This window comes from Mobula hypostoma, chromosome 11 (assembly GCF_963921235.1).
Source record: "Mobula hypostoma chromosome 11, sMobHyp1.1, whole genome shotgun sequence".
NCBI classification, from domain to species: domain Eukaryota; kingdom Metazoa; phylum Chordata; class Chondrichthyes; order Myliobatiformes; family Myliobatidae; genus Mobula; species Mobula hypostoma.
Genome location: NC_086107.1, coordinates 101,948,326 through 101,974,747, shown reverse-complemented (window position 1 = coordinate 101,974,747; position 26,422 = coordinate 101,948,326). Strand labels below are relative to the sequence as shown.

General features: G+C 42.4%; 1 protein-coding gene across 1 annotated transcript in view; it reads right to left on the bottom strand.

The window, feature by feature from the left end:
* LOC134354385 (ankyrin repeat and fibronectin type-III domain-containing protein 1-like) overlaps positions 1–26,422 on the bottom strand; it is a 230,860-nt gene that overhangs the window by 41,968 nt on the left and 162,470 nt on the right. The window contains exons 3-7 of the mRNA XM_063063360.1: positions 22,345–22,540; positions 20,860–21,064; positions 19,669–19,857; positions 16,946–17,059; positions 11,155–11,252 (exon numbers count right to left, since the gene is read on the bottom strand). Coding sequence (XP_062919430.1) covers positions 11,155–11,252; positions 16,946–17,059; positions 19,669–19,857; positions 20,860–21,064; positions 22,345–22,536 — 798 coding nt within the window. The 5' untranslated portion in view covers positions 22,537–22,540. The remainder of the gene's footprint in view (positions 1–11,154; positions 11,253–16,945; positions 17,060–19,668; positions 19,858–20,859; positions 21,065–22,344; positions 22,541–26,422) is intronic.

Genomic DNA, 26,422 nt, shown 5'->3' with positions numbered 1-26,422 from the left:
TTAAGAGAGAAAAGATTAACTATTAAAGGAAACTAGCAAATAATATCGAAGAGGATACTAAAAGCTTTTTCAAGTATATAAAGAGTAAAAAACAGGTGAGAGTAGATATAGGACCGATAGAAAATGATACTGGAGAAATTGTAATGGGAGATGAGGAGATGGCAGAGGAACTGAACAAGTATTTTGCATCAGTCTTCACTGAGGAAGACAGCAGGATACCGGACACTCAAGGGTGGCAGGGAAGAGAAGTGTGCGCAGTCACAATTACGACAGAGAAAGTACTCAGGAAGCTGAATAGGCTAAAGGTCGATATATCTCCTGGACCAGATGGAATGCACCCTCGTGTTCTGAAGGAAGTAGCTGTGGAGATTGCGGAGGCATTAGCGATGATCTTTCAAAAGTCGATAGATTCTGGCATGGTTCCGGAGGACTGGAAGATTGCAAATGTCACTCCGCTATTTAAGAAGGGGGCAAGGAAGCAAAAAGGAAATTATAGGCCTGTTAGCTTGATGTCGGTGGTTGGGAAGTTGTTGGAGTCGATTGTCAAGGATGAGGTTACAGAGTACCTGGAGGCATATGACAAGATAGGCAGAACTCAGCATGGATTCCTTAAAGGAAAATCCTGCCTGACAAACCTATTACAATTTTTTGCCGAAATTACCAGTAGGCTAGACAAGGGAGATGTAGTGGATGTTGTATATTTGGATTTTCAGAAGGCCTTTGACAAGGTGCCACACATGAGGCTGCTTAACAAGATAAGAGCCCATGGAATTACAGGAAAGTTACATACGTGGATAGAGTGTTGGCTGATTGACAGGAAACAGAGAGTGGGAATAAAGGGATCCTATTCTGGTTGGCTGCCAGTTACCAGTGGTGTTCCACAGGGATCAGTGTTGGGGCCGCTTCTTTTTACATTGTACATCAACGATTTGGATTATGGAATAGAGGGCTTTGTGGCTAAGTTTGCTGACGATACAAAGATAGGTGGAGGGGCTGGTAGTGCTGAGGAAACGGAGAGTCTGCAGAGAGACTTGGATAGATTGGAAGAATGGGCAGAGAAGTGGCAAATGAAGTACATTGTTGGAAAGTGTATGGTTATGCACTTTGGCAGAAAAAATAAACGGGCAGACTATTATTTAAATGGGGAGAGAATTCAAAGTTCTGAGATGCAACGGGACTTGGGAGTCCTCGTACAGGATTCCCTTAAATTTAACCTCCAGGTTGAGTCAGTAGTGAAGAAGGCGAATGCAATGTTGGCATTCATTTCTAGAGGAATAGAGTATAGGAGCAGGGATGTGATGTTGAGGCTCTATAAGGCGCTGGTGAGACCTCACTTGGAGTACTGTGGGCAGTTTTGGTCTCCTTATTTAAGAAAGGATATGCTGACGTTGGAGAGGGTACAGAGAAGATTCACTAGAATGATTCCGGGAATGAGAGGGTTAACATATGAGGAACGTTTGTCCGCTCTTGGACTGTATTCCTTGGAGTTTAGAAGAATGAGGGGAGACCTCATAGAAACATTTCGAATGTTAAAAGGCATGGACAGAGTGGATGTGGCAAAGTTGTTTCCCATGATGGGGGAGTCTAGTACGAGAGGGCATGTCTTCAGGATTGAAGGGCGCCCTTTCAGAACAGAAATGCGAAAAAATTTTTTTAGTCAGAGGGTGGTGAATCTATGGAATTTGTTGCCACGGGCAGCAGTGGAGGCCAAGTCATTGGGTGTCTTTAAGGCAGAGATTGATAGGTATCTGAGTAGCCAGGGCATCAAAAGTTATGGTGAGAAGGCGGGGCAGTGGGACTAAATAGGATAAAATGGATCAGCTCATGATAAAATGGCGGAACAGACTCGATGGGCCGAATGGCCTACTTCTGCTCCTTTGTCTTATGGTCTTATGGTCTTTATATTCTAGTGTAGAAACAAATGCTAACATTGCATTTGCCTTCCAACTCAATCTGTAAATTAACCTTCAGGGAATCCTGCACTAGGACTTGCAAGTCCCTTTGCACCACCAATTTCTGAATTCGCTCCCTGTATAGAATATAGACCATGCTCTTATTTCTTCTACCAAAGTGCATGATCATACATTTCCCTAAACTATATTCCATCTGCCACTTCTTTGCCCATTTTGCGAATCAGTCCAAGTTCTTTCTTAGACTCCTTGCTTTCTCAACACTACCTCCACCTATCTTTGTATCATCTGCAAACTTGGCCATAAAACCAGAATCAGAATAAATTCCACAAATTTATTACTAGTATATGTCGTGAAATTTGTTGTTTTGCAGCAGCAGTGCACTGCAATACATAATCATAAAAGCTATAAATTCCAATATGTAAATTTAATTAAATATGTAGTGCAAAAGGGGAAGAAAAATAGTGAGGTAGTGTTCATTGTCCATTCATAGATCTGATGGCAAAAACTGTTCCTGAAATGTTTAGTGTGTGTCTACAGACACACGTGCTTCCTTCTTGATGGCAGCATTGAGAGGAGTGCATGTCCTGGGTGATGGGGGTCCTTAGTCATGGATGGTGCCTTTTTGAGACCTCGTGTTTTGAAAATATCCTCAGTGCTGGACAGTCTAGTGCCCACGACGGAGCTGGCTGACTTGACATCTTTCTGCAGATCTTTCCGATCCTGTGCAGTGTTCCCTCCATACCAGACGGTGATGCAACCATTTAGAATGTTTTCACAAGATCACAAGACAAAGGAGTAGAAGTAGGCCATTCGGCCCATCGAGTCTGCTCTGCCACTCCACCACGAGCTAAACTATTCTCCCATCTAGTTCCAGTTTCCGGCTTTTTCCTCATATCCCTTGATACTCTGCTAATTAGATACCTATCAATCTCCTCCATAAACACTCTCAATGATCGCGCCTCCACAGCTGTACGTGGCAACGAATTCCATAAATCCACGACCCTCTGGCTAAAAAAATTTCTCCTCATCTCTGTTTTAAATGGGTACCCTCTAATTCTAAGACTGTGGCCTCTTGTCCTGGACTCACCCACCAAGGGAAACAGCCTTTCCACATCTACTCTGTCCAACCCTTTCAACATTCAAAATGTTTCTATGAGATCCCCTCTCATTCTTCTATACTCTAATGAGTACAGTCCAAGAACTGACAAACACTCTTCATATGTTAGCTCCTGCATTCCAGGAATCATCCTCGTAAATCTTCTCTGAATTCTGTCCAATATCAGAATATCCCTTTTAAGATAGGGGGCCCAAAACTGCACACAGTATTCCAAATGAGCTCTCACCAATGCCCCATAGAGCCTCATCAACTCCTCCTTACTCTTTTACACTATTCCTCATGAAATGAATGCCAACATAGCATTCGCTTTCCTTACTGCCGATACAACCTGGTGGTTAACCTTTAGGGTATCCTGCACGAGGACCGCCAAGTCCCTTTGACTTCTGATTTTTGAATTTTCTCCCCATCTAAATAATAATCTGCCCAATTATTTCTTCTTCCAAAATGTACAACCGTACATTTCTTAACATTGTATCTCATCTGCCATTTTTTTGCCCACTCTCTTAAACTGACCAAATCTCTCTGCAACCTTTCTGTTTTTTTCAACACTTCCTGCTCCTGCACCTACCTTGGTGTCATCCACAAACCTAGCCACAAAACCATTTAATCCATAATCTAAATCATCGATATACATTGTAAAAAGAAGCGGCCACAACACTGACCCCCGCGAAACATCACTAGTAACTGGCAACCAGTCAGAATAGGATCACTTTATTCCCATCCTTTGCTTTCTGCCTATCAGCCAATGCTCCACCCATTCCAATATCTTTCCTGTAATTCCATGGGCTCTCATCTTATTAAGCAGCCTCTTATGCGGCACCTTATCGAAGGCCTTTTGAAAATCCAAATACACAACATCCACAGCCTCTCCCTTATCAATCTTATTTGAGATTACCTCAAAAAATTCCAATAGGTTGGTGAAGCAGGATCTTCCCTTCATGAAACCATGCTGGCTTGGACCTATCTTGTCATGCACCTCGAAGTATTTCATAACCTCGTTTTTGAGGATCGACTCCAATAACTTTCCAAGTACCGATGTCAGACTAATAGGTCTGTAATTTTCTTTTTGCTGCCTCCCTCTTTTCTTAAACAGCGGAACTACATTTGCAACCTTCCAGTCCTCCGGAACCATACCACAGTCTATTGATTCCTGGAAGATCATTTCCAATGCCTCCACAATCTCCAAAGCCACCTCCTTCAGAACTCATGGGTGCACCTCATCCATTCTGGGAGACTTATCTATTCTTAGTCCATTTAGCTTCCCAAGCACTTTCTCTCTAGTAATCTTGACTGTACCTAATTCTATTCCCTGAGACCTCTGGCTATCAGGTATGTTGCTAATGTCTTCCACCGTGAAGACTGATGCAAAATACTCGTTTAGCTTCTCTGCCATCTCTTTGTTACCTATTATAATTTCTCCAGCATTATTTTCAATCAGTCCTATATCTACCTGTGTCACTCTTTTACTCTTCATATATTTAAAATAACTCTTAGTATCCTATTTAATGTTAATTGCCAACTTCCTTTCATAATTCATCTTTTCTTTCTTAATGACTTTCTTAGTTTCCTTTTGTAAGTTTTTAAAAGTCGTCCAGAGCTCAGTTTTCCCACTAATTTTTGCTTCCTTGTACGCCGTCTCTTTTGCTTTTATTTTAGCCTTAACTTCTCTCGTTAGCCATATTTGTGCCATTTTTCCATTCGTGATTTTCTTTTTTCTTGGAATATATTTTTTCTGTACTTTCCTTATTTCTTGTTGGAATTTCATCCAATTCTGCTCTACCGTCCCTCCATCTAGCTTACTTTTCCAATCTACTTGGGCCAGTTCCTCTCTCATACCACTGTAATTTCCTTTGTTCCACTGAAATATCCATACACCTGATACCAGCTTCTCCTTTTCAAATTTGAAACTGAACTCAATCATATTTTGATCACTACTTCCAAGGGGTTCCATTACCTCCAGCTCCCTAATCGCCTCAGGTTCATTACACAGCACCCAATCCAAAACAGCCGATCCCCTGGTGGGCTTCTGGGCAAGCTGCTCCAAAAAGCCATCCTGTAGGCATTCTACAAACTCCCTCTCCTGAGATCCGGTACCTTCCTGACTTTCCCAATCCACTTTCATATTAAAATCCCCCATAATTATCTTGATATTTTCCTTCTGACACGCTTTTTCTATTTCCAGCTGTAACTTGCAGTCCACATCCTGGCTGCTGTTTCGAGGCCTGTATATAACTGCTATTAGTGTCTTTTTACCCTTGCCATTTCCATGTACATCTCTAGAAAATTGCGAGCATCTTTGGTGACACACTGATTCTCCTCAAATTCTTAGTGAAATATAGCCACTGTTGTGTTTTCTTTGTAATTGCATTAATATGTTGGGATCAGGATAGATCTTCAGAGATGTTGACACTGCTGATCCTTTGGTGAAGTTAGGTATGTGTTCCCTCGACTTCCCTTTTCTGAGGTCCACAATCAATTAGAAACATAGAAACCTAGACTCTTGGCAGTGTGGAGGATCAGAGGGATCTTGGGACCCGAGTCCATGGGATACTCAAAGCTGCTACACAAGTTGACTCTGTGGTTAAGAAGGCAAACAGTGCACTGGCTTTCATCAATCGTGGGATTGAGTTTAAGAGCTGACAGGTAATGTTGCAGCTATATAGGACCCTGGTCAGACCTCACTTGGCACAATACAGGCCCTTCGGCCCACAAAGCTGTGCCGAACAAGTCCTTACCTTAGAACCAACTAGGCTTACCCATAGCCTTCTATTTTTCTAAGCTTCATGCACCTATCCAGGAGTCTCTTAAAAGACCCTATCGTTTCCGCCTCCACCACCGCTGCCGGCAGCCCATTCCAAACACTCACCACTCTCTGTGTAAAAAACTTACCCCTGATATCTCCTCTGTACCTACTTTCAAGCACCTTAAAGCTATGCCCTCTCATGCTAGATATTTCAGCCCCGGGAAAAAGCCTCTGACTATCCACACGATCACTGCCTCTCATTATCTTGTACACCTCTATCAGGTCACCTCTCACCCTCCGTTGCTCCAAGGAGAAAAGGCCGAGTTCACTCAACCTATTCTCATAAGGCATGCTCCCCAATCCAGGCAACCTCCTTGTAAATCTCCTCTGCACCCTTTCTATGGTTTCCATGTCCTTCCTGTAGTGAGGTGATCAGAATTGAGCACAGTACTCCAAGTGAGGTCTGATCAGGGTCCCATATAGCTGCAACATTACCTGTCAGCTCTTAAACTCAATCCCATGATTGATGAAAGCCAGTGCACCGTATGCCTTCTTAACCACAGAGTCAACCTGTGTAGCAGCTTTGAGTATCCCATGGACTCGGGCTCCAAGATCCCTCTGATCCTCCACACTGCCAAGAGTCTAACCATTAATGCTATATTCTGCCATCATATTTGACCTACCAAAATGAACCATCTCACACTTATCTGGGTTGAACTCCATCTGCCATTTCTCAGTTTTGCATCCTATCAATGTCCCGCTGTAATCTCTGACAGCCCTCCACACTATCTACACAGGTCATTTATAAAAATCACAAAGAGTATGGGTCCCAGAGCAGATCCCTGAGGTGCACCACTGGTCACCGACCTCCATGCAGAATATGAACCACTTACAATCACTCTTTGCCTTCTGTAGGCGAACAAGTTCTGGATCCACAAAGCCATGTCCTCTTGGATCCCATGCCTCCTTACTTTCTCAATAAGTCTTGCATGGGGTACCTTATCAAATGCCTTGCTGAAATCCATATACAATACATCTATGGCTCTACCTTCATCAATGTGTTTAGTCACATCCTCAAAAGATTCAATCAGGTTCGTAAGGCACGACCTGCCTTTGACAAAGCCATGCTGGCTATTCCTAATCATATTATGCCTCTCCAAATGTTCATAAATCCTGCCTCTCAGGATCTTCTCCATCAACTTACCAACCACTGAAGTAAGACTCACTGGTCTATAATTTCCTGGGCTATCTCTACTCCCTTTCTTGAATAAGAGAACAACATCTGCAACCCTCCAATCCTCCAGGACCTCTCCCGTCCTCATTGATGATGCAAAGATCATTGCCAGAGGCTCAGCAATCTCCTGCCTCACTTCCCACAATAGCCTGGGGTACATCCCATCTGGTCCCGGTGACGTATCCAACTTGTTGCTTTCCAAAAGCTCCAGCACATCCTCTTCATTAATATCTACATGCTCAAGTTTTTCCAGTCCGCTGTAAGTCATCCCTACAATTGCCAAGATCCTTTTCTGTAGTGAATACTGAAGCAAAGTATTCATTAAGTTCCTCTGCTATATCCTCCGGTTCCATACACACTTTTCCACAGTCACACTTGATTGGTCCTATTCTCTCATGTCTTATCCTCTTGCTCTTCATGCACTTGTAGAATTCCTTGGGGTTTTCCTTAATCTTGTCTGCCAAAGCCTTCTCATGGCCTCTTCATGGCTCTCCTAATTTCATTCTTAAGCTCCTTCCTGCCAGCCTTATAATTTTCTAGATCTCTATCATTACCTAGTTTTTTGAACCTTTTGTAAGCTCTTTTCTTCTTGACTAGATTTACAACAGCATTTGTACACCACGGTTCTTTACCCTACCATCCTCTCCCTGTCTCATTGGGATATACCTATGCAGAACCCCACACAAATATCCCCTAAACATTTCCCACATTTCTTACTGACGTTGAGGCCAAGGTTGTTGCTGCGATACTACTGAACCAGCTAATCAATTCCATTATCCTGATCATTAACATATAACGTAAGAGCCCTATGGTCACATCCCCATCCTGTTTTACCCCACGGGAGACCGCTTCCCTCCGTGCAGCTTCTTTTGTCTCCTTTCCAGTTCTGACAAGAGGTTTTTGACCTGAAACATTAGCTCCATTTCTCTTCCCACAAATGCAGCATGACTTGCTGAGTATATCCAGCCTTTTCTGTTTTTATTTAGGGCATTTGATCATTGTCATTGAATCATAAGGGTAGGCTGATGCTATAATTGATTAACAATTGAACATGTGACTCAAATTGAAATAACTTATTTTCAATATGTGGGTGTTAACTCTGATACAAACGAATTTTTCACTTATGAGTGTAGACCATGAAAACAAGTTAGTTTCCTTATTACATGGAATCTTATAGAGCTACAAGCTACAACATGGAAATAGGTTGACTGCCCCAATCCTTTCCAAGATACAATCCCTTATTCCCTTGCACCTCAGTGTCCTTCAATAACCCATATTGAAATGCTGACATCATTTGGGCCTCCCATTACCAGTCTCACAAATCTGTGCAAAATCTCCCATATTACCTCTATTTTTACCCTTGTGTTGGGCTACATGTGGCTGAAAAAGGATTTCCATTTTTTGTCAGAAACAAGAAAATTTGCAGATTTTGGAAATCAAAGCAACACACACAGAATGCTGGAGGAACTCAGCAGGCCAGGCAGCAGTTTTGGAAAAGAGTAAACAGTCAACACTTCTGGTTGAGACCCGTCAGCAGGATTTATTTTGTACTTAGATTTAAATATAGGTGGCATGTTAAAGAGGTTTAATAACAACTCAACACACACAAAATGCTGGAGGAACTCAGCAGGTCAGGCAACATCTAAGCAAAAGAGTACAGTCCACATTTTGGGCCAGGACCCTTAATCAGGACTGGAGTAAAAAAGATGAGCAGTCAGAGTAAGAAGGTGAAGGGAGGGGAGGAAGAGACACAAGGTGATAGGTGAAACCAGGGCGGGGGGGGGCAAGCGAAGTAAAGAGCTGGCAAGTTCATAGGTGAAAGAGATAGAGGTTAGAGAAGGGGGAATCTGATAGGAGAGGATCCACTTCCCATTCCCATTCGACATGTCAGTCCACGGCCTCCTCTACTGTCACGATGAGGCCACACTCAGGTTGGAGGAGCAACACCTTATATTCTGTCTGGGTAGCCTCCAACCTGATGGCATGAACGTTAATTTCTTGAACTTCTGGTAATGCCCCACTCTCCTTCACCATTCTCCATTCCCATTTCTCTCTCTCACCTTATCTCCTTACCTGCCCATTACTTCTCTCTGGTTCTCCTCCCCCTTTTCTTTCTTCCATGGTCTTCTATCCTCTCCTATCAGATTCCCCCTTCTCTAGCCCTGTATCTATTTCACCTATCAACTTCTGAGCTCTTTACTTCACCCCCCCCAGTTTCACTATCACCTTGTCCTTCTTCCTCCCCTCCCCTCATCTTCTTACTCTGACTCCTCATCTTTTTTTCTCCAGTCCTGATGAAGGGTCTTGACACAAAACGTCGACTATACTCTTTTCCTAAAAATGCTGCCTGGCCTGCTGAATTATTCCAGCATTTTGCGTGTGTTGCTTGGATTTCCAGCATCTGCACATTTTCTCTTGTTTGTGATAATAACAACTGGTCAATATGTTGACAAGACATAAGAGGCTTTCATCTTTAGGACAATCTGATCAATTAGACAGAAGAATGGCAAATGAAGTTTAATCCTGTGTGAGATAACATGTTTAGTGAAATATAGGAAGACAAAGACTACACAATAAATAGGAGGATTGCGGAGGACACAAAGGTCTTGTAGTGCGTGCCATTGATCTTTAGCAGGACTGGTAGATAAATGTTAAGAAGGCACACGGGCTACTTCCCTTTGCTGGTTAAGGCATGCAATGTGAGAGCAGGAGGTTCTGATGGAACTGAACACAAGACTTGTTAGATCACAGTGTGAATACTGTGTACAGTTCCGGTCACCACATCAAAGGAATGATATGATTGAATGAAAGGGGTGCAGAGGAAATTTGCAAGAATGTTGCCAGATCTGGAATTTTAGCGATGAAGAAAGATTCAAAGGTCTGGGGTTTTAATTTGCTAATGGGCAGGCCAATGGGAGACCTAAATGAGGAGCATAAAATTAATAACGGCCTGGATAGAGTCCTTTTTTTCCTTAGTTGAATAGTCAAAAAACCAGGGAGAATAGATTTAAATTATCAGTGGAAGGATAGAATGGATTAGGAAAGATGAAGAAATAAGTTTTCAGCCAGGAGGTATTTGAAACTCACTGTCTAAATGATAGAGAGAGGGGAAAATTCCTTCAGAACTGCCTGGAAATATACCTGCAGCTCAACAGGACTGTTGTAAGGTGTAGTTAGGTTGAGCAGCTCTTTTTTGACTAGTGTTGACATGATGGGCTATAGCCTCATTCAATGCTGCAAATTTACTATGACTCTCATGAAACTATTTGCATGTTTGATTACCAAAAGAAAAGATCCATTAGTGTTAGATTTTGCTTAAATGTTCAAACTAGAACCACTTGCATGATTGTTGGCGAAATGGTAAGATAAAAAACAGTGGGAGTATTATAAATTATTGTTGGATTTATCTTAACTTCTCTCTTAATTTTTTTTTTAAACAAAGGCAGCAGAGCTGTTGATAGTTTGCATAGTTTTGCATATTAAAAATAATGGATATAATGTGGATTTTACAGAAGCATTGGTTATAGTGCAGCACATTCTTCTACCATTAATGCTGCACCATCGTATTTGCAAATTGATTTGAAAATAAGTATGCAAACATTGACTTGTAGATTGCAGAGCTGTAAAGTAATATTTCATGCAAAAGGGTGTTTATGAATATAACGTAAGTGAGACCTTGAGCCAGATAGCATCGTTATTAGTGCAGAGATGTCTCAATCTATGATCAGTGTCTTCAGCAATGAGATTTTGAATGCGATTGGTAGAGGAAATTTATAAAGTATAAAAATGATACTCCAGCAGGGACTTTTTAAAATGCAACATGATTCAGGACTCTGTCTTTTCATTTTTTATTATTGTGAGTTGAATTTGAAGGTCATGGCCTTTTAATCCATTTTCTGTTGGTAAATAATTAATGGTGGCTGTGCCTGTTCATGATATTATTGTGCATACACAGTACGACAGGGAAATGGCATGTTTTGGGTGAATGAGAGCTGCGACTGCCAGAGTCACTTTCCCAATGGGCAGGGTCATGGGAAGAAATGGGAACAAGGAGTTCAACAAGTTTGTTTAATTTATACATATAAACAGGCACTGTTAAAACCTATTTCTAGGCAAAGCCATAAGAATATGTCATGCTGCCACTTACCGTGACGAGGCCTTCAATTGCTAACTGCAGGGACTTCAGATCCTCGACAACAGCAACTCCTGCTCTGGTTTCAAAGGTTTCAGAGTAACTCCACTCCACTGAAAGACACAAATTGTATCAATCCAATTAAGAGAAGGATATGGAGTTAAAATCAGAATGAATGTAACTACTGCTACTACCTCATCCCTCGGGTGACTAGGGTTTGATCCTGGCCTTGAGCACTCCGACCTTCAACTGTCGGAGGCAGAGCGCTCTGTCCTCAGTAAGGGCCTCACCTTTGTCCCCCTTTGCCCACACCTCAGTGAGTTCCGTGTTCGCCATGATACGGAACTTTTCTTCCGCCGTCTCCGTCTCCGAGCCTACTTCTTCGGCAAGGACTCTTCCACCCCCACCGATGACCCCTTCTCCCATCTTCAACCCTCCTCTTCTTCATGGACACCCTGCTCTGGTCTTCTGCCTGCTCTGGATCTCTTTATCGCTAACTGCCGACGGGACATCAACTGTCTCGACTTCACCGCACCTTTTCCCCATTCCAACCTCACTCCTTCGGAACGCTCTGCTCTCCACTCCCTCCGCACTAATCCTAACCTTATTATTAAACCCGCCGATAAGGGGGGGTGCTGTTGTAGTCTGGCGTACTGACCTCTACCTTGCTGAGGCACAGCGACAACTCGCGGATACCTCCTCTTATTTACCCCTCGATTGTGACCCCACTAAGGAGCACCAGGCCATTGTTTCCCACACCACCACCGACTTTATCCGCTCAGGGGATCTCCCATCCACTGCTACCAACCTTATAGTTCACACACCTCGCACTTCCCGTTTCTACCTCCTACCCAAGATCCACAAACCTGCCTGTCCTGGCCGACCTATTGTCTCAGCTTGCTCCTGCCCCACCGAACTCGTTTCTGCATACCTCGACACGGTTTTATCCCCCCTTGTTCAATCCCTTCCTACCTATGTTCGTGACACTTCTCACGCTCTTAAACTTTTCGATGATTTTAAGTTCCCTGGCCCCTACCGCTTTATTTTCACCATGGATGTCCAGTCCCTATATACTTCCATCCCCCATCAGGAAGGTCTCAAAGCTCTACGCTTCTTTTTGGATTCCAGACCTAATCAGTTCCCCTCTACCACCACTCTGCTCCATCTAGCGGAATTAGTCCTTACTTTTATTAATTTCTCCTTTGGCTCCTCCCACTTCCTCCAAACTAAAGGTGTAGCTATGGGCACCCGTATGGGTCCTAGCTATGCCTGCCTTTTTGTTGGCTTTGTGGAACAATCTATGTTCCGTGCCTATTCTGGTATCTGTCCCCCACTTTTCCTTCGCTACATCGACGACTGCATTGGCGCTGCTTCCTGCACGCATGCAGAGCTCGTTGACTTTATTAACTTTGCCTCCAACTTTCACCCTGCCCTCAAGTTTACCTGGTCCATTTCCGACACCTCCCTCCCCTTTCTAGATCTTTCTGTCTCTGTCTCTGGAGACAGCTTATCCACTGATGTCTACTATAAGCCTACTGACTCTCACAGCTATCTGGACTATTCCTCTTCTCACCCTGTCTCTTGCAAAAACGCCATCCCCTTCTCGCAATTCCTCCGTCTCCGTCGCATCTGCCCTCAGGATGAGGCTTTTCATTCTAGGACGAGGGAGATGTCTTCCTTTTTTAAAGAAAGGGGCTTCCCTTCCTCCACTATCAACTCTGCTCTTAACACATCTCCCCCATTTCACGTACATCTGCTTTCACTCCATCCTCCCGCCACCCCACTAGGAATAGTGTTCCCCTGGTCCTCACCTACCACCCCACCAGCCTCCAGGTCCAACATATTATTCTCCGTAACTTCCGCCACCTCCAACGGGATCCCACCACTAAGCACATCTTTCCCTCCCCCCCTCTCTCTGCATTCCGTAGGGATCGCTCCCTACGCGACTCCCTTGTCCATTCGTCCTCCCCATCCCTCCCCACTGATCTCCCTCCTGGCACTTATCCGTGTAAGCGGAACAAGTGCTACACATGCCCTTACACTTCCTCCCTTACCACCATTCAGGGCCCCAAACAGTCCTTCCAGGTGAGGCAACACTTCACCTGTGAGTTGTCTGGGTGATATACTGCGTCTGGTGCTCCCGATGTGGCCTTTTATATATTGGCGAGACCCGACGCAGACTGGGAGACCGCTTTGCTGAACACCTATGCTCTGTCCGCCAGAGAAAGCAGGATCTCCCAGTGGCCACACATTTTAATTCCACATCCCATTCCCATTCTGACATGTCTATCCACGGCCTCCTCTACTGTAAAGATGAAGCCACACTCAGGTTGGAGGAACATCACCTTATATTCCGTCTGGGTAGCCTCCAACCTGACGGCATGAACATCGACTTCTCTAACTTCCGCTAATGCCCCACCTCCCCCTCGTACCCCATCTGTTACTTATTTTTATACACACATTCTTTCTCCCACTCTCCTTTTTCTCCCTCTGTCCCTCTGAATATACCCCTTGCCCATCCTCTGCGTTCCCCCCTCCCTTGTCTTTCTTCCCAGACCTCCTGTCCCATGATCCTCTCGTATCCCTTTTGCCTATCACCTGTCCAGCTCTTGGCTCCATCCCTCCCCCTCCTGTCTTCTCCTATCATTTTGGATCTCCCTCTCCCCCTCCAACTTTCAAATCCCTTACTCACTCTTCCTTCAGTTAGTCCTGACAAAGGGTCTCGGCCTGAAACGTTGACTGCATCTCTTTCTAGAGATGCTGCCTGGCCTGCTGCGTTCACCAGCAACTTTTATGTATGTTGCTTGAGCACTGTCTGTCTCAGTTTCCACATTCTCTCTGTGATCACATAGGAGCCTTCTGGGTGCCCCAGCATTATCCCACATCCCAAAGACATATGGTGAGTTAACAGGCTGCTGTATATTACCCCATAATGCAGGCCAATGGCAAAAAGAACCAAAGGGGAATTGCTGAGCATATATGAGTGAAAAAAGGTACAGGGGTACAGTGAATTAAGGAGAGGGCGGATGAGACTAATGTAATTGCTCCCTTAGGATCTGGTATAGACTTGATGGGACAAATAGCCCTCCTCTGTGTTGTTTCAAGTTTAGGATAAGGAATTTTATATTGATGCGGCTGTACACACATACAAATGAGAGTTAAATGACTTCCCTTTGAGAATTAACAACGGGCTCTTACTGACAGAAAGTTGAGACAGAACAGTTTTCCAACAATTTTCCTGGCGACTACCTGGAAACTGCAGGGTCACAAAAATCCTTCTGGTGCAGAAAGAGGCCATTCAGATGGTTGAATCCATGTTGGCTGTTAACTCTTTCCAAAAGATTTCTATAACAGAGGTGATCCAGACTGGTCCATAGTTGCCAGCATTTTCTCATGTCTTGAATACGATTGTCACGCTTGCTATTTGCTAGAGCTCTGAAACCTCTCACATACCCAGGGATGAGTAGAAAATTAATCAATTCCACTGTGCTTAGCCATCTAGAATGTCTGCCATCCAAACCAAACTTATTTACTTTAAGCACAGATAGTCTTCTCTAATTAATGCCTCCTGATTTTTTCACCTCTTTAAGTATTCCTAAGATCTTAAACTTCATTAAGAAATTAACAGCAAATTGGTTTGCCATATTCTCCAGTACCAGATCCAGCAATGCCCCTACTTACTTGTAAGGGCAAAAATGACGAGTTGAAAGAAGTTCACCAGAATGCTGAGGAATTAACTTCTTCTACTATCACCATTCTACTGTCCCTGCACGTCTCTGCAGCTCTATGTTGATTTGTTCCTCTATCTCCCTCTCAATATTAAGTAGCCTGACAATTAACTCCAGTACTACGATAGTATCTTTCCTGCAAGTGGATTCAATCCATGACCATGTAAAGATATCCCTGCCCTTACTTGATCATTACATTATTTTTTTCCTAATCAATTTTGCCTCCTGTTCTTCATTCCCTATCTTTTCTAAATATCTCATATCTAGGAAATACTGAATACTCAGTCCTTTTATTTGAGCCATGTTTCGATCATTCCCTCTGAATCCCACATGGTGAATTTAACTTCAAGCTTTCCAAATTCATGCACTACAACTATACATACAGTTTTTGTCTTCCTTGCAGATGTACTTCAGCTGTCCCCACCCACAATCTTATTACTTTATAGTCCAATGCCATCTACCACTTCTGCCCCTTTGTTCACTCCATTTTTGAATGATGAACATTGTGCATTTTGAAAGAAATTCAGCCAATTCTCTCTGTTGAAGATGAAGCTATTTAGACACACTTCTTGGCGCTTTGCAATTTCTTGCTCTTCTACAGCGCCCAAGCAATTGGCATTTACAAGGTATTACACAGGATGCTTTGCATTGAGATTAGTCATCATGCCCAAATGGTCATTGCCAGTGTTGGTATTCTACACAGACTCCATGCACCCTATTTCATTTCATCCTGTCAACATATCTTTCTATTCTCTTCTTCTCCCTAAAAGTGCTTATTCTATCCATGTCCTCCACAAGAACTGGAAGAAGAAATAACACGCACAAAATGTTGGAGGAACTCAGCAGATCAGGCAGTATCTATGGAAATGAATAAACAGTCAATGTTTCAGGCCAAGACCTTTCTTCAGGACTGGAAAGGGAGGGAGAAGATGCCAGAATAAAAAGGTGGGGGAGGGGAAGGAAGATAAGCTAGAAGGTGATAGGTGGAGCCAGGTGGGCAGGAAAGGCGAAGGGCTGGAGAAGAAGGAACCTGATAGGAGAGTGGTCCGGAAGAAGAAGCTTCTCCTGGATTCCCCATTGACCATACTATTGATAAACCAATTGTAGACCCCATACCCAAAAGCAGCACTACAACAATAGTATTCATTCTCCCCTGTCCAGGAAAATGAGTTCCAAACCATTAGTTATTTTTTCTGTGGAGTGCAACCTTCCAGACTTATCTTTAAGCCAAGGAGTCCTGTATAAATTAGTGATCAGAAAATCGTTAAACTCCATGGATGGATTGAGCAGTTCAGCTGGCTGCTGCCTGGATATCAAACTCACTCTGCAGTAGTAGGGTAAATTCTGGCGATGGCCTGGTGCTGGTGTTGAAGGCAGACATATAAAAAGACCCATCTCTAACGTACCCTATAGCTCTTGATGAGGTCAGTACTGGCAGCTCCATGAAACAAAACAACCATCAATCTAGAGTCCAGGATTTTGATCAAATATCTTGTGTCTTTTGTTCTGGTAAACATACATCTGTGGGAGTTACTCTCCCAGACTTTGTCCAAGTCCCAGTTAATTCCTGTTAACAGGGAGTGTTAATGGGCTTTTTTACTGCTTAAGTAAAGATCTTAGTTGGTCATATTTGTTTCTGCACACCACCACAATAATTTGCATAGGGTTCCATAGTCAGTATTTATCTCCCCTAACCGAATGCCCTGATGGCAACTTAGGTCACCTACTCACTGTGAATGGTTGTTTGAACATGATGGTAGGTTAATTAGGTTAGGTTAAATTGTCCTAGAGTGACAGTAAATGGTAATGTTGGGTGGAATTGATGGAAATATAGAGAGAATAAACTACAGAGAAAATCAGTGGAGCAATGGGATTCCTGTGTGAGCCAGCAGAGACTCGGTGGACCAAATGGCCTCCTTCAATGTCATAAAGAACAATGGAAATTACCCTCCTGTATTAATCAGTTGTTTGCTGTTTTAACCAACATTTAAAAAAAATTCTGTGAACACTTGGAAATTGTACAATAGACACATTAGAGCCGTAGCAATTACAACAATGAGTCAGATGGTTAAAACTACCTTTATATCGCGTGATTATCAAGGTGTCTGTCTTTCGTGGTTCCTCAAATGTGACCTGAAGAGATGTACTGCCAGTTACAAACAAACACACATTCTCTGGAGAATCAGGAACATCTGTAGGGAAAAGGGATTAATTCAGGTTACCCTCATGTTCTGCATTAAATATGGTGGGGAGAGTCAACATAATGTCTCTTTGATTCAGTTGATATATTGCAATTTAACGTCATAATAAAAGAAGTCTAAAACTATAACTGTATTGATAATTCAATTAAGTAGGATGTTAGTAAATTGGTTGGATGTGCACTTTCTCACAATAGTTGGGCAAGTCAAGCCACTCCTTTGCACTGCATACGTTCAAAAATTTGGCTAAACATCATGCTTAACTATGATACAAAACTAGGAGGAATTGTAAGTAATTGGGAGGGCCACGGATTGCTGCAGGCAGATACTGAGATGGTTCAAAGAGCAAAGTAGAGGCAACCATTGATGCCAACTAGTGGAGTGGTGTCGCAGCAACAACCTGGCACTCAATGTTAGTAAGACGGAAGAGCTGATTGTGGACTTCAGGAAGGGTAAGATGAAGGGTAAGATGAATTCTCATAGAGGGATCAGAAGTGGAGAGCGTGAGCAGTTTCAAGTTCCTGGGTGTCAAGATCTCTGAGGATCTAACCTGGTCCCAACATTTTGATGCAGTTATAAAGAAGGCTAGACAGCGACTATACTTCATTAGGAGTTTGAAGAGATTTGGTATGTCAACAAATACACTCAAAAACTGTTATAGGTGTACTGTGGAGAGCATTCTGACAGGCCGCATCACTGTCTGGTATGGGGGGGAGGGGCTACTGCACAGGACCAAAAGAAGCTGCAGAGGGTTGTAAATTTAGTCAGCTCCATCTTGGGTACTAGCCTACAAAGTACCCAGGACATCTTCAAGGAGCAGTATCTCAGAAAGGCAGTGTTCATTATTAAGGACCTCTAGCACCCAGGGCATGTCCTTTTCTCACTGTTACCATCAGGTAGGAGGTACAGAAGCCTGAAGGCACACACTCAGCGACTCAGGAACAGCTTCTTCCCCTCTGCCATCTGATTCCTAAATGGACATTGAACCCTTGGACACTACCTCACTTTTTTAATATATATTATTCCTGGTTTTTGCACGAATTTTAATCTTCTCAATAAATGTATATTGTAATTGATTGATTGATTTATTATTCTAATTTTATTTTGTTTTTTTCTTCTATATTATGTATTGCATTGAACTGCTGCTGCTAAGTTAACAAATTTCACGACACATGCCAGTGATAATAAACTTGATTCTGGAACTCCCTTTGGATTTGAAGGCAATCCTATGTGACAGAACTGAGGCGAGGCAAGGCAAGGTGAGTTGGCAGGCGCATCGGTGAGAGCAAGGAGCGCCCAAGGTTTGATTGATTTAAGCGCTGTGCCGAAGGTACCAAATTGAGGCGGCGAGGTTTGCGCACCAGAGTGCATCAATACAACTGACCTTGATGTTTGGATGGAGACTTAAGTGCCATGCAACATCAGAAAGATCGGTTACAGGCTGAATCAAAGCAGCGGGGTCCAGGTCCAGGTACTGATGCAACTGAACTCGATGTTTGTATGGAGATTGAAGTGCCATGCCGAATTGGAAGTGTCGGTTACAGGCCGAATCGAGGTGGTGGGATCCAAGACCCAGAGTGTATCTGATATTTAAATATTGATTTAGGAGCTAAACCAAATTGAAAAGATCAGGATGGTGCAGCTTGAGACAAGGGTTGTTCAGATCGCTGATCCACGAGGTTTACTCTGCTCTGCACTGAACTATCTTACTCTCTTGCAGATTTCAGTTCAGAACACTATTTGTTTGTGTTTTCTTTTTCTCTGCACATTGGGTGTTTGACGTTCTTCTTTTTATATGGGTTCTTTTTTATGGGCATGATTTGTTTTTTTTCTCTCTGCACATTGGGTGTTTGAGTCTTTTTTAAATATATGGGTTCTTTTGGGTTTCTTTGGTTTGTGGCTGCCTTTTAAGAAACAAATCTCAAGGTTGTATTATATATACTTTGATAATAAATGTACTTTGAATTCTTGAAAACGAACTTACGAACAGTACATAGGAATAAAGGAGTAGAATGTTCAAGGTTTACTAACCCCCATCCCGGTAACCTGAGAATTGTGTTGTTAACTGATTCATATGGTCAATTATTATCAATTAGTCTACATCACACCCAGATGAGACGTGACAAAAACTCCATCAGGAGAAACTATTAAGGAACCACAACTCCATAGTCACTTGTTCGTCTTAGCATATTACATTTGCCTCTTATCATGTCTCATATTATGACAGCCTGTACTCAAAAATGTTATTTTCCCAAAGAAATCTATCCAATTTGCCCTTAATGAATCAATGTGAACTGCTTCACTGTCTCTTTATGGAACTGCTCCATTGATTGCTCATTCATTCAACTATTCCTTCCATAATTCAATGTGACCTTATCTCTATCAAGCACAAGCTGCTATGATCCTTTGTATGTCAGAACACTGCAAAGTAATTTAACTAGGGTAAGAGCAAAGGTCACTGCAAAGAGAGCAGTGGGTAGGATATGCAGCTCAGGAAGAAGTGTTACAATGGTGACTAGTTTGGACACACATTGTTTTACAAATGTAAGGAATTTTAAATAAAAACAAAACTAATGATTCCAGGTAAAGATGTAAGCACTTACGCGCATTGTCAAAAGCAAGTTTCATTTGCTTATAGAGCTTGTATCGAAATCTCCAAGTCCGAAGCGCTCGGGTTTTGTTATGGAAATCAACCTCTGACTCTTCATTCCTGAGTTCTGTCAGTTCGGAAATCTTTTGTCCCGCATTGCTCACTATTGCCGTCAGATGCACAGGCCAATTTCCTTCATCGACTGGATGGACAACATGTCAGCATAGAGAACATGTAGAGTTTAAGGGAAATAGATGTGACAAACAGAATGGTGATGAGAATAGCAATAGGGATATTTACTTAGGTTTTGTACTACTTTCAATCAAGTGGGGAATGGTGGCCTAGTGGTGAAGTCAGCAGACAGAGTTTTTGGTAAGTCTGGGTAACAGTGGCCATAAAACAACCAGATTGTTCTAAAAACTCCGATGGTTCCTGGAAGAAAATCTACCACCCCTGTCTGCTTTTACATGAATGAGGCGCTGGCTGCACCAGTACAGTTGGCTCTCAACTGCCTCCTTCAGTTCAGGGAAGAAGTAGCAATGGATAATAAATACTGACAGTGCCAGTTTTATGAAACAAATTTAGAACTTTGATCACACTTGGAGGTGTGATCTTCCTGCTGTATCAACTTATCCACTTTCTAGCTCCACACATTTCTCACTCCCCAGGGTAATAAGTCCCAGCGATACTCATAGAGTCCATATCATAAGTAAACAAATAAATAAAGTGGGTCCTCATCATAGAGAAGCACAATAAAGCAATGTGCACATTAGAGAAACACATTCTCTGTACACGGTTTTGACACATGAGGGTGCTGATGTCAACAGTTGGTGCGGGGTGTTCACTATTGTAAAATCAGTTAAGAGGGCCACAGATTAGAAGGACCTGAGTGAGGAGTGTAGGAGACATGTGTGCTTCCTCCTAAGACTTGATTAGCACCCAATGTCTTAACAGTGGAAGTCCAGCCCTCAGCAAGATTGATAAGCAGTGGGGATAGCAGGGATAGGTGATACTTACTAGGGATATTAGAATGACCCTATGAGTGGAGAACAGATATATGGCAATGACCAAATACATGTTTTCGCCTTTCATTGAAGTCTCACAATTCTATGACAGCAGTCATTGTATTTCCTATAAAGTCAACACTAACTCTTGACTGTGCCCTTAGCAATCTCTATTCCTAGTTCTAGTTTTGACTACTCACACTGATGGTTATCCCTGGCTCCAGCATTCATTAAGAGGCTCGCCATTGAGATGTTATTAGTCAGGACAGCAATATCCAGAGGTACCAGGCCATTGCTTGTAGCCTCATTGAGGTTGTTGAGTGTACCAGGACGCTCAAGTATCTGCTGAACTGCGTCGAGATCTTCATGTTCCACAGCATCAAAGACCGAATCATACTGAATGTTCTAGAAGTTAAAAAATATATTAAATTCCACTAAAATCAATAAAAATATGACCCTAAAATGTAGCTTCTGAAGCAAATACAGAGACCAAATTGGAATTCAATGCTACTTGCATTGAATAATCTGGGTCACAACCACAGTAGTTGGTCGATAGCACTGAATGCCCTCTGTGTTTCAGGTTTCTTTTGGATGATTATTTAAGAACTGACCCACTATTCCCATTTAGCTTATTGCTTAAATTCACTCTGAAGAAGCGCTGGCCTCACAAAGCTACCTTTAAACCACTGGTAATAGTGAAGAGTTCAATGAACCATTACTGTTGCGTTTACTCAGAACTACTATTGCCAAGAACTCACTGAAAGATTTCCTTTTAACTGTTGCCAATAAGTACTGATTCACAGAATTCCTTCTGAAAATCTGCCAAGGGTTACTGACCCCATAAAATTCCCCTGTTACCATCACTAATATTGAAGAGACCTCTGAAGTTCTTGCCTCCTTTCTGCTAAATTTTCTACCAATTATTGTTACTTACCTAACTCACCATGTCAACATCCAGTTTATATGGAGATACCATATGGAAAGAAGGCAGGAAAATCTGGCTATGATTCGTTTCTATAGTAACAGAGGAGATTGCATTCTAGTAAAACAGGTCGTCTGATTGACACCATTGCAGAATCCTTCACCCATGTACTATGACTCACACTGCGGGGATATTTTACTCATAAGTGAGTCATAGTTTTGTGCTATTTTACCGCATAGGCTGCTAACTGTGCTGCGTGAGTTCAATAGCGGTATATTGAAGTAATATTATACTGGAAATTACAGGGTAATTACATATTTTGGGGTTATTGCAAAGCAGAGTTGTCAGCACCTCTACATTTGTTGTGAACCGATCCATACACAGCATTGACAAGTAAAGCTAAAATTTTGTTTAGTTGTTGAGAAAATAGGTCAACACAATGCAGTCTGTTAGTTTTGGTTCCTTGGTTTGCCATCTTTGTCATTTTATAGATTTGAGATTTATAAGAACAAGATTTTGTAGAATTTACTAATCCAAAGATACTGGACTTTAAACATGACCATTGATTTATTGAACCGCACAGACCACTTATAAGCTCTAAATACTTGTTAATAATATACATGGCATTTCATATTACAGTAAGAATCTGTAATGGTACGAGGAAATTAATTGACAAGAATCCATATTTATTTTCAGAAATACTTGCTGACTTCCACGAGGTAAATGATCTACTGATGGGCCAACACAAGAAAAGAACTCATACCATTGAAGAAGATTTCTTGCTTCTTTCCTTTTCAATTTTTTTGATGAGGCAGCCTTCCTCTGAGCTGGAACTACCCTTTAACCTGAAGGACAGGTTACGGTAGAGTCGCTTGGCAGCATTTGGGGACATGGGTCCCAGTGACTTCCTCCTCTGGAGAGGTTCCCTGATCGGCTGCGTCATTTTACTCAGCATACACCTGGGAAGGAAGGATTAAAAAAAAGCTTGTTAAATATCAATGCAAGAAAAAATATAATTTGCTCAAAAATTTTATCTATTTTGTGGCTTCTCCTCTTTTCCTATTATCTTTCTCTCCTGTGCCAATGGTTAATTATTAAAATTGAAACTCAAGGAATAAAAAGTTTAAAGGCAGCATGAATAAAAAGAAATGATTTATGGACAAAAAGAGAATCAAATCTTTTTTTTCTGAACCTGGAGGATAGCATACGCATATTCCCTAGGACCACTTTTTTGACATATGGTGATATTGATTTGACATGTATGGTAAAACTTCTAAATTTCTAGATGAAGCCCAACTTTGAAGTATAGTCAATAGTTCGGAGCTCCAAAATAGACATTTAAATGGCAGATAAATTTTAACACTGAAATGACCAAATGATACAGTTCTAAAAATGTGTGATGACATAGGTACCAGGGTATATTTGTGCATGATTCTTCGCAAGTGCCGAGATGTGATGAGACATAGTTAGAAAAGCAGATGGTACCTTGGGGTTTCTAAACAAATGCATGGAGCTTAAATAGATGCTTAGAGATTATGTTGAATGATTATGAACCATAGGTTGTACCACAATTGGGAATGTTGTATCTAAATATGGTCACCAATTGCTGCACTACCCTGTCCTCTGAATCTGATTTCCAAACTATTGTGAATATTACCTGCTAATAACAAAGACAAAAAGGACAACCTGGTTGATAAAGGTACTGGATGTCATTCCTTATTGTTTGTTTTTTCAGGCATGGAATTATATCTTCCCTGTATCTGCATTTGAGTCTCATTTGTGAGTCCAAGCAGAGACTTCATATGAAATAGTGTGTGAACATTTGATTACCAAGTTAAATTGATATTGGGCGCTTGGGCAGACTAAGGTAATAATTGTGTACCTTGTTGAAAAATAATTCTCCCTCCCTATCGTTGATTTTAGGCCTTCACTCCACATAAATCCATCTCGGAGGATCTTAGGATTGGGAAACTCAAATACAAGGTCAGACTGTAGAAGCTAGGGTCACTTTCCTTGCTGTAAAGCGGTTTTAAAGGAGATTTTATAGAGCTGCAAAGGATCACAACAACAAGTTTATGATGGTGGATAGAGTGATACTATTTCCTTTGGATTGTAGTTTAAAGATTAGGGAACACAGTTTGGAAGTGATGGGCAAAAGTGCAGGGAGAATATGAAGAAAATTTTCTTAATGTGAAGAGTGATAATGGCCTGGATCTCACTGCTTAAGAGATATGGCAATAGAATGATTCAGGATATTCAAAAGGGAACTGAATAGGGACTTGAGGGGAGTAATTTGCAAGGCAATGATAAATAGTGGGATTGTGGGATTGCTTAGCCAAGAGCTGGCACAGTAGTTAGCACAGCAGCTGGCAGCCTTCAGTGATCCAGGCTAGATCCCAGTTTGATCCAAACCTCTGGTGCTGCTTAGGTGGTATTTGAACATTTTCCCTGTGACTATGTGGAGTTAAGATGATGACGAAATAATCATGACCTCCAACAACTGATAATCAGCTACAACACTGGCTTCACTGATGCTCCCTTTTTCTATTCATCACTCTACTATCCTCTTTGCATTTTAAGATGAACTCTTCTCACTTTCCCAATTATGTGAAAGGGTCTTTGAGCTAAAATGATTACCAGGAAAAATCTTTACACTTGTTTAACAAACTCCTTAGAACTTTAAGAGCCACATTTAGAAACACCATCCACAGATGGGTGTAAAACTCATCAATATTGCAGTGTGGTGCCAACCTGTATATTGAGCTGTGCTCCATTTCTCTCTCCACAGACATTATCTGACCCTTTGAGAGTTCCCTGCCTCCATTTTCTGTTTTATATTAAACTATTGCTTGACCAAACCATGGTATAATTTTACCAGTTTAGATACCAGTTCCCTGATGTCTATTAGGAACATTTTCTTTTTACGGCAACAAGATTGGGGGCAAACGTTGTTTTAATCCATTGTCCAGTTGATCTTCGTTGGTCTGTTTTTATTCTTATTTTGATTTAATGTTTTGATCCATATAGATTGTCAGGACATTTCAAAGGACAATCAAGAGTAAACATATTATTGTAAGCCTAGGGATATATACAGGTTCAGAAGTTTTCCTTTATTAAAGCATGTTAGTGAATAAGATTTTTTTTTACAATCTAGCAGTTACATGCTCATCGTTAGAGTCATAGAGCAATACAATACAGATTCGACCCTTCAACCCAGTCAGTCCACGTTGACCTCAGTGTCCACTTAGCTAGTCCCAATTTCCTGGGTTCAGCCCATATCCTTCTAAGTCTCACCCCTCCATGTACCTATCCAAGTGGTTCTTAAATGATACCACTGTACTTGCCTCACCACTTTTGTAGTTCTTTCCATGTACTCACCACCTTCTGGTGAAAAAAGCTGCCCTTCAGGTTCCTTTTAAATGTTTCCCCTCTCACCCTAAATCCACGTCCTCTAATTTTAGTCACCCTTATCCTGGGGAAAATATTTTTAATCAAACACCTTATCTATGCTTATAATTTTAAACATTTCTACAAGATATTCCAATATTCCAAAGAATAAAGCCCTAGCCTGGCAAACCTCTGGAATGGGATGTTATGTTGAAGTTGTACAAGACATTGATGAAGCCTAACTTGAAGCATCATGGTCACCTGTCTACAGGAAAGATATAAACAAGGTTGAAAGAGTGAGTGCACAGCAACACACCTAAAATGCTGGAGCAACTCGGCAAGCCAGGCAGCATCTATGGAAAAAAATACAATCAATGTTTCAGGCCGAAACCCTTCTGCAGGACTGGAGGAAAAAGCTGAGGAGATTTAAAAGGTGGGAGGAGGGGAGAGAGAACCACCAGGTGATAGGTGAAACATGGAAGAGGAGGGATGAAGTAAAAAGCTGGGAAGTTGATTGGTGAAATGAGGTGAGAGAGGGAAGAGGGGATGGGAAATGGAGAAGGGGGGGGGAGGGTTGGGAGGCCTTACTGAAAGTTTGAGAAATTGATGTTCATGCTATCAGGTTGGAGGCTCCCCAAATGGAACATAAGGTGTTATTCCTCCGACCTAAGTGTGGCCTCATCACGACAGTGGAGGAGGCCATGGATGGACATATCAGAATGGAAATGGGAAGTGGAATTAAAATGGATGAGCACTGGGAGATCCCGCTTGTTCTGGCTGATGGAGTGTAGATGCTCGGCAAAGTGGTCTTCCAATTTACGTTGGGTCTCACCGATGCATAGGAGGCCACACTGGGAGCACCAAACGCAGTTAATGACCCCAACTGACTTAGAGGTGAAGTGTCGCCTCACCTGGAAGGACTGTTTAGGGCCCTGGATGGTAGTGAGGGAGGAGGTGTAGGGGCAGGTGTCACACTTGTTCTGCCTGCAAGGATAAGTGCCAGGAGGGAGATCAGTGGGGAGGGACGAAAAGACAAGGGAGTCGCGTAGGGAGCGATCCCTGCAGAATGCAGAAAGTGGTGGGGGTGGGGGGAAGGGAGAGATGTATTGGTGGTGGGATTCTGTTGGATGTGGCGGAAGTTTCGGAGAATTATGTGCTGGATGCAAAGGCTGGTGGGGTGGTAGCCTCCAACCTGATGACATGAACATCAATTAGCCTCCAACCTGAAGGCATGAACATCGATTTCTTCAACTTCCGGTAATGGCCCCCAACTCCACCCCTGCCTTCAATTCCCATCCCCTTTTCCCTCTCTCACCTCATCTCATTAATCAACTTTCCAGCTCCTTACTTCTTCCCTCCAATTCCAGGTTTCACCTATCACCTGGCGTTTCTCTCTCCCCTCCCCCACCTTTTAAATCTACTCCTCAGCTTTTTTTTGCCAGTCCTGCCGAAGG